We start from the raw sequence: 13700 nt of genomic DNA, 5'->3' as shown, positions 1-13700 counted from the left end.
ATGACCTGTGGGTACAAGCTGATTTCCAGCCTGGTAGTTCTGGCCCTCACTTTCAACAGAAGTTCATTATTTTTACAGCGTTTGTACGGATTACAGCTTAGTCTAAAACTGAAAAAAAACAAGTGCAACTGAAACTAAAAAAAAACAAAAACAAAGCCAAGTACTTTAAAATCTCATTTTGAGCAGTTTTGAATGATGAACTGATCTCCTGCATCTCCACTTCTGCAATCGCATCCTTTTGCCAAGGAGGAAGTGGGAGCCTAGCCTTTTTTAGTGATGGGAGGATGGTAGCGGGGACGTAACACCTCCAGACTTTACACAGAATTCCCCGGTACAAACTGAAGCGGCTGAAAGACAGGAAGCGTGACCTGAACCTGATAACAGCGGGGGTGGCGGCTATTTCTGACTAACAGCAAGCGCAGCATAGGCAACAAGTGTCTGTTTTGTTTCCTGTTGCATGTTTCATCAGATGGTGGCCGAGTGGTTTTCACCTCTGCTCACAGGTCTGATGTTTAGGGCTCAGATCTGGGCTCCGGTCTCCCACAATGACATTAGCATGCAAGGTAAAGATACGGCCTCACACATTGCATCTACATGACCGTTTTATAATCCCTGTGGATTTGAACGTAATGATGCAAAAACACATGTACACTGACACTATATGTAAAAATGCAGACGTATATTCTCACCCCTTGCAAAAAAACAAAAAAACAACTCATATTAATACAGCTTACAAAATATAGTGGCTGCAAAACCTTTCATTTGTCCCAGTGGCCAAGTCAAGCAGCTGTAAAGCTGTAAAGAATGAATGCATTATGAGTAACAGATCTTTTCTGATCAAATATCATTACTATTAATATTGAGCTATATTAATAACCTGTCTGGACTCTTTGGTTAATGAGTATATATGATTAAGTCATTCACTGCCAGCTCAGTTAAAATGGATTTTTGATGTCTATAGCCGGCTGTGAGTGAACGGCTGTGAGTGAGTTCGTCCTCAATCAGTGTTTCACACAAGTGTGTATTTTTACAGGTTTGTGTTTTTGGATCGTGTAACGCTCCTTTTGTCATACCGATGTCTTACTAAAAAAAAATACAGTACTCTTATTGATTAGCCATACAGCAAATGAGAGGTGCTGACCTGCTTTCAGTATTGGACGTATACAACGTTAGTCTTTGAGCAGGACCTCATTGCTGCAACATGTAATTGTTTAAAAATTAGCGCGACCAACGATTCAAACAATGCCGCTATAAAAGAATCTCGGCCCTGTCAAACTGCTTCTCAAGAGCCAGTTAAAAAATTAAGTAGAATATCAACTTTTAACAGTCAGGAATAATGTCCTTTTTAAAGGTGAACATCGTGTACATCCCATCAAGTTGCCCCATTATCCAATCAGCCCTGAGTCCACACCCCCCACGCCCACCCGGGGGGTGGGAAAAGTTAAGTAAGTGCTGCAGCAGGAACAAAGAAGCAAAGGATAGGCGGTGATGGGTAGCTGCTGACCGAAAGGTTAACATTCTTTCCAGTTTTCATTTTGATTATCAATATTTTGTCAATATCAATATTAAGTCTGTTTTTCTAAGTAAGCACATACTTTGAGTACTTTTACCACCTCTGCTGTTAAAAGTATCATCTCACGTTGCAGGTCCAAGGAATCTGAATTCAAATTTCTTCACAGAGGAAATGACCAGCGCAGAGGAGAGGGAGGCGGCTAAAGACTCAAGCATAGGATGACTGTATGTATGCTGTTCAAGTGTACGTCTTTATTCTTCGCATGTCATCACAAAAACTGTACAACATTGTCCAAATCATCAAAAATAAAGCCAACAGGTTCAAGGTATCAAAGGTTCATTCCAACTTGCCTACTGGATGAGAGACAATGTTCTAGTGCCCGCCCATGATCTTTGTTGGTGCATAACAATGGTAAATTCAAGGCATATTTCCTGCCAAAGACGCCGGCAAAGTTCTTTCAGATTTTTTCGGACAGAATTTGGTGAAACTCCTGCCGCCTAGGGGCTTGGCACGTTTGTTAATGAATAAAAGTGCACCATGTGGATTCATGTAATGGAGAAGCGTCATTTTTTGAACAACCATTCACATTCAAAATTAAAATAAAGCACAATTTCCACTAGAGTGTCCAAAAGAACTATCATACATTCTTTTTGAAGTATTGGAGGGCGCCAGTGTGAAGAAACTCACGTGGGCACGGGGAGAACATAAAAACCCCACACAGGAAGCAAGCTGGAATTGAAGCCAGCCGGCACTTACGCGAACTGTGAGGCGGATGTGCTAGCCACACCTCCACCATGCCTCCCAGATCAGTGTTATGTCAATACTTATTTGTGCACCAGAAGCAAGTAACCATGCACGCACAATCAATCGTTTGCAGAAGAACATCAACAGCTAGCAACGATCAGTCACTCCTCCACATTTTCTCATCTTGTACCATTAGACAGCATCTGGCCCGCTCAGTCATCCACAGGTGCTTGTGGCACGAGTGTGTGTCAAGTTGTTTCCTGCCTGCGTGGGCCGTGGCGTAACCATGACAATGTCTGGCCGATCACACCTTCAGACTGAGAACCAACGAAACGGAGCGTAAATTCAAAAGAAGAGTTCATTTCGTCATGTGGCGCGCGCGCGCACACACACACACACACATACGCACGCACGCACGCACACACACACACACACACACTTGTCAAGTTATAAGCTTTGACATAGGCCTCCATTTTGCACTCTCTGCAAATACAATGCTGAGCAGCATCCTTCAGAATAGCTACATTTTATTCACGTGTGCCGACAATGTGTTTGGGGGTATATGTGAGTGTGTTTTCATGTAAATGCTTTTATATCATGTTTTCATGACAATGTTTTCATATCATGATTATTTCAAAGATGATGCTCTTGAGTTACGGACAGATATACATAGCATGCCTCTTCTCTAAGGACAAGAGGAGGGGGGTGAGCAGGAAGTGATACAGCAGGACTCCGAAGAAAGAGCGACATCTCATGGAGCGGGGTAGTTACGGCACGCCGCATGCCGGTAAAATTCCATTTCCTCCGGAGCAGGAATGCACAGGGACCCGCAGTGAAATTATTTGATACGACCCGAGGAGCATTCCCTTAGGTGTGGTCAACAGTCCGGAAGCCAGCTGGAGGCGAGTCGCTGCATTGCTCAAAGGATGAGCCTTTCTCGTTTTGACGCCAGCGTCTTCACCAAAGGCCGATGGTTGACCTTTCAGAAGTGATCCCCCACAATCGGCCTTCTGCACATCCTCAAGGAGACCTACAAAAATTCCCAGATATCTTAACACACTTGCATTAGTGGCGAGTTCACCATGACTGCAGCTGAAAGCATTTAAAAGCGGCGGCTTGGAGCAAATTTAGCGAAGAGACAAGCCATCGGCCTCCCCCGGGGCCTTTTCTGCATAAGCTTCCTTCTAATACAAAATGCGGATGGTGATGTCATACCTCAGGTTACATAATCGCTCCCCTGATCTTCATTGTATATACAGTACTATGAAAACATTTGGGAATGCTTACTGGCCTGAGTGAGTATTTTGCTCTATTTGGAGAAAGAGCATATTCTTCTTATTAACAGTAAATGATTCACATATAGGGTGCAATTTCTAGGCATTGAGTAAATCATATACATATTGCACATTTAATATCATTAGGAGTTTGACTATACAATGTTTACATGATATTAACACCAATATTTACACCTTTCAACTTTCACTCATTGATCAACTGTGAAAGAAGAATGCACTAATGATATCATTATTGACATTTCATGATCGTAATGGCGATACATTCTTTCAACATTTACATGTAATAAAACAATTGCGCATATAAATCATGCACATCATAAGTTTCATACACTGGACATATTAGGTGTGTTATAATTTAATCTTATATTGTTCGACATTGTATCACTCTCAATATTACTCTTCACACTTTCGATCTATTGTACAAGTTTATGCAAAAGAATGTCATGTTTTTTTCCCCACTTACTGTAGATTACATTCAAAATTTAAAAAAAAATCCCTCTATATATACCTAACAAAAAATATGCAAACATTTTTTTCCTCAATTCATGAGCGAGACTCATACCTTGGCAAAGACGAAGAGATATAGGCAGATTTGTGAGCAATGTATATACACACACACACACACACACACACACACACACATATACTGTATAAATATATATATATATATATATATGGATATAAGGGATTTATATAATTTTATACATGATAATGAAACTTTTATTAACTTTCTCTGGAGAAATTCTAGTGTAATATATAAATCCCTTCAATATATATATCAATATGTATATGAGGAAGAGAAGAAGAAAAAGACAGGACAAAGCATCTGTACTGCCATTTTTTAGAACGTCTCCGAGGCGACAGTATCACCTTGTGGCTGCTTTATGCAGCGCGCCTGTTTGTTTTCAATATGGCCGCACCCGTGCGGACAATATGACAGTTCGTGGACTTTCGGGTTCGGCGCAAGGGAGTTCAGGTACTCGCACACACAATCTTTGTCAGATGCACGCATAAAGATGTACCACTATGCACCCGAGGGGAATTGGCCTCTTTGGGCTTTACTTTAGATTCGATCCGATCAATTTCAGTGTCATTACATTTGTCCATTAGTGCAAAACTGGGTGCCTCGTTGCAAAGTCTCTCTCCGAGCTCTCGGGCTGCAGTCTTTTATTGAAAAGTTGTTGCTGAGTCGTGGTGGGTCTCATGATTCAATTTGTGGCATCATATGGCTATTGTGCAAATGGCAGGCTCCACTCGCCCTTTGAACATTGCTGACAACTCACACATCCCAATGTCTATGCATAGACAATAGGGAGCCGGCACGGCTCCTGGAGCAGCTGGAGCACATGAAACAATGCCGCTTCATCAGTGCAACAGCCAGTTTATAATTAACTTATCTTTCAATTTCCACACTGGCCCCTTTTTTTTTTTTTAAATCCAGCCGTGTTGTGATTTATATAGTAAAAAACCTATGTGTGGAGTTTAATCACTTAAAAAGGTGTTTAAAAACTTCAACCTGATTCCCTGATGCCAATCATCTTAAATTGTATGATCTGCCAACTTTCCATCATGTGATCAGGATTGGGACGTCACTAATATAAACACAAATAGGGAAGAAGAAAATGTCGGGATGGGGACTATTTTCTGTCTGCATGCCCCATACAAATTAAGTAGCTATGCCCTTGCATATGCCATATTTGCAATATAAGGCAACTTCTGCTGTAACGAATCAGCAATGCACAGCCAATATTTATAGTAAATAGAATATACTTACTATAGTACAACAAGCGTGGTAAAGCATACTGTATATGGTAACACGAGTGTCCCCTTTATAAAGTATGATACTATAATGTTGTAAAGTAAAGTAAAAAAAGTAAAAACATGCATGTGCATATTAGTGCAATGGGATTGTTTACAGTGTGTAAATCACATTTTCAATTAACTGCAGTCCATATGTTTTGTTGCAAATTTATGCACTTAGACCTAAATCCACAATGCTGCACATTAGGAAATTGTCACAAGACCGTATCGTGCAAAGACATGCTGACGCCCCTTGGTGATCTTAACAGGTGTGACATCACCGGAGTCGACGGAAAATCGCACATTTTGCGGCAGACTTCTCAAAAGCAGCTCTGATGGAGGCACGAGGCGAGCGGAATGGAACAGGAAGCACATGACGGGAAATCCCCCGGAATTAGAAAAGTACTGACGCTCTGGACTTAAAGAAGGAATACAAATACGTGTGGAAGAGATAAATTCTTATAGAAGTTGGGTCAAAAAGAAGTAAGCCACACCAATGAAATTTGAACAGAAAATCTATGTTTGTGTCATACAGGTGGTAACATCAGATATTTATGCAGAACAATAGTGCTTGTTGTTTTTACTCAAAACTTTTTTTTCAACTGCCTGGTCACAACATCATCATGCCTTTAAAGGGACACTGTGTAAAATTTAGACCATTTTTCATTCAAAAGGAAAAAATGAAATGATTATAAATGTCAAAAACTGTCCTTAACGACCAACAGTGTGTTTTAAATAATATTGTGGGTCTAGGTATCATTACATTACATTACTTGGCGGGTGGCACTTCTCTGGAGGCTGCCATATTAGTTATAGCTATGGACATGTAAATGCAGCACCTCCAGCACCTCCTGCTGTCCGTAGTGAAAACCAGTCCAAATCTTACACACTATCCCTTTAACACAGACTGAACATAAATGCATATTTAGAAATAAGAGCAGCATATTCTTAACATAACACATACTGGCCCAACACAAAATCGGCATACCTTTTGCGTTTTTACTGGTGGAGAGTGCCCTCTAGTGGTGAGTAAAATAAGAGTTCAAATTCAAAATCAATACTTTGATAGGGTGGGTCTTCCTCTGTTCACTTTTGTTTACCAGCAGATTTTGCCCTGGCGGCTTGTAAAAAAACTGCAGATAAGATGGATTGGACTATAAGCAAGAAAAAGGTAGTGGCTTAAAGTCCAAATTTGATGGTGATAGTCATCTGAAGTGACAGATACCTGAAAATTTGACCAGTAGACTGACAAAGTATTTGTAAGTTTTTTCTTCACATCACTGGAATTGCCACTCTGGAATGGCAGAAGACTCTTGCGGTACTCCGGCGGGGCAAGAGGCCTCCTGCGTTCCCGCGGCCGGTGATGATCACGCCACGGCCTCGATCAGGTCCAAATGTGTTCAGCTCCTGGTCTCCGGCCTCCGCCAGGAACCGCACCACCTGGACAAGGCCACGGAGCTGGCGGTGCAGATAGAGGAACACATCCGCCGCTTTCACGCACGCAATCCGGCCAAATACAAAGCCTGCGTGAGAAGCAAGGTGGCCAACTTGAAGAATCCTAAAAACGGCCATCTGCACCAGGGCCTGATGAGCGGCTCCCTGACGCCGGAGGCCTTCGCCCGCATGTCGGCCGAAGAGATGGCCTGTGCCGAGCTGCGGCAACTGCGGGAAGAGTACTCGTCTCGCGGGGTCAGTGAGAGGCAGCTCCCTTGCCGAGCGGAGGGGACGGAGACCCGCCGGCTCCGCTGCCAGCGTTGCGGCGGCTCGGACTGCAAGGTGACGCAGGTGAACCGAGGGGCGCTCTTCCTGCCGTCGTGGGTGCGGCGGGGAGACCCCGATGACCAGGCCATGACCTTTGTGACATGCAGCAATTGTGGGCAGCAGTGGTACCACAGCGCTTGGGTCTGTCTCTGATTTTTGGCCTCTGAGCTGCTGTCGCCGATAGTTTGTTCAGCTCGGGACATTGTTTTCAATGTACTGTACTCATGTCCACGCAGAATATCAAAAATGGACAGCTATACTCGAGGTAAATCACTTCAATGTTGCACAACTGTTGCACAAAATTTGAGAAACTATGTGTACAGTGAACCCGGTTGGACATCAACCTATTGTCAATGTCTTCGTCGAACCTATCTTACATTATTTGCTGAAAACCCTTAATTCATGTCTCGTTCATTAGCTTGTTAGCTAACGATTGTGAGTCATGCGAAGCTGGTTTGTGTCAGATAATTTAACGACTAAATACAGTTGTTTATATAACATGGATTCTTGATTCATGGTGTCATATCGTGCTATCGTTTTTTCTCCTTCGTCAGTGTTACTAGTCCAGAACAATGTACAGTAAATGAAAACAGGATATCGGTGAACCTCAGTTTGAGGCCTTGAATACACATACTCAGGCTTATTTAAACCCGCATAGTCTCCCTCTTGTAGGTAAAAAAAAAAAAAAAAAAAAAAAAACCTCCGTCCACATTGCTGCTACACATCTAGTACATTGTGGGTTCATCAAATACAAGCATGATGTGTCGCGAAGCGGCAGTAATGTCACCAAATTCTGTCTAATCAGAAAGAACCTCCGCCTCCGAGGTGTCCAATCAGAAAAAAACTTTCCAATCATACGTCACTGGTATCTGCGTCTTTCGCGGAAAAAAAAAGTAGAGGGATGACGCAACTCTCCAGTTTAAGCTTGTTACACGCAAACCTGAATCCGAATGAATTGGCAAATCTCCACGCAGTCCGGAGGCTTTGAAATGTTAGGTTTTGATGTAAAAAAAAAAAACCCAAACTCGGGCACGTACAGCAAATAGGGCAACGCATAGTTATATCCCGGCAGTTTGCAAGAAACCTGTCTACGTACTGTATAAACTATGCCTGACAACCGTAATACCATGTCACTCTTAACGAGGCCTACACACAAGTAACACAAATTTGGTGGCAATATTCCCAACTTCAAAATGATGTATTGCCATTTTGTGGTATCACTAATTAATTCATGTTGAGGGGTCACCCATTATTGACTTTTGACCTCTCGACTGTAGTCAGTTGGCATTTGCCTTCTCACTTATTTTGAATTGTCAGTATAGTAAATGTTTCAAATGGATTACTCGTACATTCAAAAATGTTTTGAATATATCAAGCCGTGGCCGCATCATCATCATCAGCGTTTCATGTGATCAAGCATGTGATCATCATAGGGAATGCCTTGCATGTGTATCTTTCAGAGAGAAACCGCCTGAAGTCCGATCAACGTGGCAAGTACGCACACACACACACGTACAACACACAAATGCACTAATTACTAAAGACTGATAATGTTACTTTTATTTATTTATTTTTTAAACCTAGCTTTATCAAGCATCCCATGTTTCCTGAAGGCTGGTAAACTATATAAATGTAAGTCTGGATCGCTCTTTTTTTTTTTTATTGTTGTTGTTGAAAGTAATACTTTGATGTCTGATGCGGTTGTCCTTTTGTCCCTTGTAGTTTTCACTTTGTATTGTGTGGCTTTTAAAACAATTGTGCTCACTGTATGAAAACCGTTACCCGAAACAAGCGCATTTTAAACAAGACAGCAAATGCAGATTATTGTGAGGCTAATGCAATCAGGCCTGTTTCCATTTTGCTATTTTGGGGCACTTGAGAAAAATGATTTTACCCTTGAAGTGACATATCAGTTCCGCGTGGATGTGTGTGAATCCTTGTATAAAATCTTCCAACTGGATTCTTGAGTTTAAAAGCCGATTTGAACATCTTACTGCTCTTGAATTTCATGGTTTAAAATTGGTTTTAATGATCACTACTCTTCCCCAGTAAAGCCTGATAGCATCTTTTCCTATATAAAGGATCTTTACAAACAATTGTTCCTCTTGTCTTTAAAAGGCTTATAACCATCCAATTTAAACAGGGATGAGGTAACTTAAATGATGGAGAGGACCTTGATTTTTGATCACCATTACTGCAGAGGGGTGTGGGTTGGGCGCACAGAGGGGAAACCACACAATATGTATGGCACAAATACAGTGTTAAACATAGCCTGCCACTGTGCAAAGGCCGGTGAGTAATTGACAATCAAAGCATTTGAACATTTGCGATTCTTTTTTTTTTTTTTTTTGTAGACTCCTGTATGTGTTTTCCACAAAACACCGCGAGAAAGTCATAGTAAGATAATTAAATAAATGAACCGTGCAGCGTCTACTGTCGTAGACGAAATGTTGGTAATGTCCCGCACAATTAAAAAAAAAAAAGTTGCGTTTTTTTCCCCGTTAAAAATGAAATAAAGGGGCTCACAAGAATAAATGCGTAAGCCTCATGCTCTCCGCAGGCTACCAGTTGCTCATCCCTAAGTTTAAATATTTTCAGGATATACATATCTAAAATCTTATCCTTCTATTGTACGAACACATCTAACAAAGTCATAATCCTTACAAAATTGCATCAATTATTCCATCCCTGATTATAACCATGATGCAAAACCAACCGTTCTCCACAGTAAACAAATGCACATGTGAGACACACACAATGGGTCTTTTTTTTTTTTTTTTTTTACCCCTATGATTAAAACGATGTGTGTGTGTGTGTGGCAGCTTGCACATGACAAGTTGAGGCGTGACCTACACACGGGGCTCATATGAGAGTCCCGGCATCGCCTTCCTCAAGCTGTCCGGCTAGATAAATGGGAGGACCTGGAACAAGTCAATGTTGCAAGGTAGGTTTCCATAATCGCACAAGTCTCTTATGTTTCATGGCTCAAAAGAATTGTAAATATTGGATTTTTTTACTTCTTTGCTCTTGCTTATATGGTGTGTGTGCAATATTGATAAACTTTTGCATGACTCTTCTTGTTATCAATCAAAACCATCATTTAATTTGTCGAGTAGTCATTGTTCATCATACCGTCCACAATCATTTTTCTTTAAATCATTTTATATGAGTAGGGGACTTTCACATTAGCTTGTGTTGAAATTTGTTTTTTTTAGTCTTGTTGATTACTTTTGTTGAAAATTTCAATTTACTCTTCCCTAGAAGGCTCATGATGATAGGATAAAGACGAAAAAAGTTGTGGAACCCTACAAAAAATGATCTCCTTCAAATCTCAACCCCCATTGACTTTGCATGAAGCCAGAAATTGGTTCCTTTTAACTGCTTCGATAAAAACGATCCCCTTCTTAATATTTATGTACAACAAAAAAATGATGAGTTCATTCAAAAGCTCTGTCTGATGACACCAATTCCATAGAGATACATTTCATGTACATACCTCCAGGAAGCATGTTGGCAACATATTTTGATTCCATAAGTCAACCTTTAAACAACAACATCAACATGTGGGGCAGTATGATATCTTGACCCCCCTGAAAAGTTTGTTTTTTGCTCGGCAAAAAAAAAAAAATAAATAAAAAAAAATAAATGGGTGAGCCTGTGTTTTCCCACAGGACACAGCAGCAGTCTGATGCTCGGCAATACCGCGTTATCTCAAACACACAGTGTCATTTAAACCATAGTTTGTTTGTTTTTTTTCGGTTGCAATATTCGATAAGGTGCTGGTGTTTTACATCAACAGCTGGGATATAATCGACTGCTGCTGCCGCTCGCCTGATGACCGGCCGCGCTCGAGCCATGACCTCCAAGTCGCCGCTGTTCAAGGTCATTCTCGTGGGCGACGGCGGCGTGGGCAAGTCCTCCCTCATGAACCGCTTTGTGAGCAACAAATTCGATTCCCACCTCTTCCACACCATCGGCGTTGAGTTCCTCAACAAGGAGCTGGTAGTGGACGGCCAAAGTATCACGCTGCAGATCTGGGACACGGCGGGCCAGGAGCGCTTCCGGAGCCTGCGCACGCCCTTCTACCGTGGCTCCGACTGCTGCTTGCTCACCTTCGGCTTGGACGACGCGCAAAGCTTCCACAACCTGGCCAATTGGAAGAAGGAGTTCACCTACTACGCCGACCTCAAGGAGCCTGACATATTCCCCTTTGTGGTGCTGGGAAACAAGGTGGACGTGGACAAGAGGCAAGTGTCAGGGGAAGATGCGCAGCAGTGGTGCCGTGACAACGGAGGAATGGCCTACTTTGAGACCAGCGCCAAGGATGCCACCAATGTGGCGTCAGCCTTTGAAGAGGCCATTCGTCTGATCCTGGCGCTGGACGACCGCGCTGAGCACGTCATCCATACCAACATGGTGGAACTGCGTAGGAAGAGCGACTCCCATCCCGGCTGTTGCTGGTAACCTGCCCAACAGCCATTAGTGGCTTCCCACCAAGAAAGTTTGTAGTAGGTTATTAACTGTATGTGGTTGGTGCTGTCCGAGGTGGTCCGCGCCCCCTTGGGGCCCCAAGTAAATGTGTGATTTTCGGTAGGGGTTCTACAAGTATTCCAGTACATATAGTGCCCCCCCCTTAGCTTAGGGCTGCTTTTTTGTCCCATCCCCTTTGCTTTTTACTTTTTACTATCCTCACGAGGGTTGCTGGCTTACTGGTGCCTATCCCAGCCGTCTTTGGGCAGTAGGCGTGGGACACTCTGGATTGGTTGCACAGAGACAAACAACTATCGACACTCACAATCGCACCTACGGGCAATAATGAGTGTCCGTTATACACCCGTGCATGTTTTCGGAATGCGGGAGGAGTCCGGACTCAACTTAAAAGAAAAGAGCCACGTGGGCATGGGGAGAATATGCAAACTCCACTCAGGGAAGTGGGGGCGAGCTGGAAGTGAACCTGGCACCTCTGAACTGTGAGGCAGACGTGCTAACCAGTCTCACACCGTGCCAACTTAGAAGTCATTTGCTAACAATTATTTTCAATGTACGTATACTTTTAAACTGATACGTGCTCACGTAACGACAAATTGCAGCACACCTATTTTGTAGGATTGGTCATGTGACGTTCGCCATTACCCTAGCCGACATTTTATCTAAGCAGGGCTCCGCGAGGTCATTTTCCGTCAACAACAAGTTGGAAATGGTATATTTCAAGATGGTAACGGTACATGACGAGTATTTTGTCAAATTAGTGATAGACAATTTATTACTGCTGAAAATACATAAGTAAGTTTGGTATCCCTTAAGTTTTCTTTTTCATTTGAGAAATCGGGGCACTGTAAAAGTTGACTTGGCAGGTTCCCCGATCTGTACCTCTGTTGGTCATTGCGTTCTCTCTTTTGGTGACATTGTAACTGTTAAGTATTCCAACGACAATAAAGATAATCTATTTCTTCTTCTACTTTTTAACTCCACCACTTGTCACCGATTGATAAAATGTACTGACACCACTTGTAGTTATGATGAAAAAATCCCCCAAATCCAATGAGAAATGATTTTAAAGAAAGATCCACATATCTTATTGTAGCATTTTCCTTTCAGATTATATTAAATTAATGGTGTTTTTCTATGGTTCATCAGAGATGCAATGGAACAAAGAATTCATGGTTCTGTCATGTGACATGTCACATCTTTGCAAAGACATCCCAGAGGGTAACTTTTGATTCACTATTTATTCATTCGAACCATATTGGAAAAGTACTTCATTCGTGAAATTTTAATTAATGGCAAAGTAGCAACCAGCGTGATTTCGATGCCAATAGTGATTTCGTAAAAGCTCTCCATACGGCATTGAAATTGTGGTCTCGGCATCGGCAAGTACTAACAAAAGCTGCTGCTGGCCCAGAGCCGAACCTATGAGAGAAAACGTTGGCGACGATCAAACATTTTTGCTGAGTTTATTTTGAAGGAGGGTCCACTGGGACAAAAATGGTGAAGCAGTAAGGAAGGAATGAAGTTCTGTGACCTGCTTTTTATGGCTCTCACAAAATACAAGGTTAGGGGTTGAAATTTGTCCTCCAATATTTGGAGTAGCTCAGTCCAAAAAATGCTCAAGTCGTTTTTTTGCCCCAGATTTCCAGATATTTGTGTGAACATCAGAAATAAATATTTCAAGCCAATTGCAGCAACAGTTGTTAATTCTCTGCATGACAGTAAATCGTGTTGGAGAAGTGGTGTCAAGGCCTCAAATAAAATGCGAAAAATATTAACACTTCTTTAACATTTGAAAAATGGACATGGACATGGACATTGACATACAGTACCTGTTGCTGACAACCTGACACAGTCGGTGTTTCTAATATATATATATATATATATATATATATATGTATATATATATATATATATATATATGTATATATATATATATATATATATATATATATATATATATATATATATATATATATATATATATATATATGTGTGTGTCAGAGAGGGTTAGGGTTAGAAGAGAAAGGTTAGAGGCGATAGTTACTGCAGGCTGAGCACATGTTCTGGACAAATAATTACTGAGTGAAGGAGCCGGA

General features: G+C 41.7%; 2 protein-coding genes and 1 long non-coding RNA gene across 3 annotated transcripts; all 3 read left to right on the top strand.

Moving 5' to 3' along the window:
* The first annotated feature begins 480 nt into the window (after nucleotides 1-480).
* LOC148427925 (uncharacterized) lies at nucleotides 481-4160 on the top strand. The gene is made up of 5 exons (XR_015864833.1): nucleotides 481-563; nucleotides 1352-1510; nucleotides 1647-1737; nucleotides 2948-3044; nucleotides 3129-4160. It is a non-coding gene; the product is annotated as an uncharacterized LOC148427925 (long non-coding RNA).
* Nucleotides 4161-5828: 1668 nt separating this feature from the next.
* tceanc (transcription elongation factor A N-terminal and central domain containing) lies at nucleotides 5829-7699 on the top strand. Its single transcript, XM_088439646.1, has one exon. It carries the CDS (start codon nucleotides 6652-6654, stop codon nucleotides 7264-7266), a length of 615 nt encoding a protein of 204 aa, XP_088295772.1. The 5' UTR covers nucleotides 5829-6651; the 3' UTR covers nucleotides 7267-7699.
* Nucleotides 7700-10938: 3239 nt separating this feature from the next.
* Nucleotides 10939-13453, top strand: LOC148427923 (ras-related protein Rab-9A-like). Its single transcript, XM_088439635.1, has one exon. It carries the CDS (start codon nucleotides 10948-10950, stop codon nucleotides 11575-11577), a length of 630 nt encoding a protein of 209 aa, XP_088295761.1. The 5' UTR covers nucleotides 10939-10947; the 3' UTR covers nucleotides 11578-13453.
* Nucleotides 13454-13700: the final 247 nt, after the last annotated feature.

The sequence above is a fragment of the Hippichthys cyanospilos genome, chromosome 2 (genome assembly GCF_059441005.1).
Source record: "Hippichthys cyanospilos isolate Australia breed blue-spotted pipefish chromosome 2, RoL_Hcya_1.0, whole genome shotgun sequence".
Classification (NCBI taxonomy): Eukaryota; Metazoa; Chordata; class Actinopteri; order Syngnathiformes; family Syngnathidae; genus Hippichthys; species Hippichthys cyanospilos.
The sequence above is the reverse complement of the archived record's forward strand: the minus strand, read 5'-3'. Positions and strand labels throughout refer to the sequence as shown.

Excerpts from the sequence above, each read along its gene's own strand:
- LOC148427923 (XM_088439635.1), top strand. The coding sequence starts at position 10,948 with ATGACCGGCCGCGCTCGAGCCATGACCTCCAAGTCGCCGCTGTTCAAG.
- tceanc (XM_088439646.1), top strand. The coding sequence starts at position 6,652 with ATGGCAGAAGACTCTTGCGGTACTCCGGCGGGGCAAGAGGCCTCCTGC.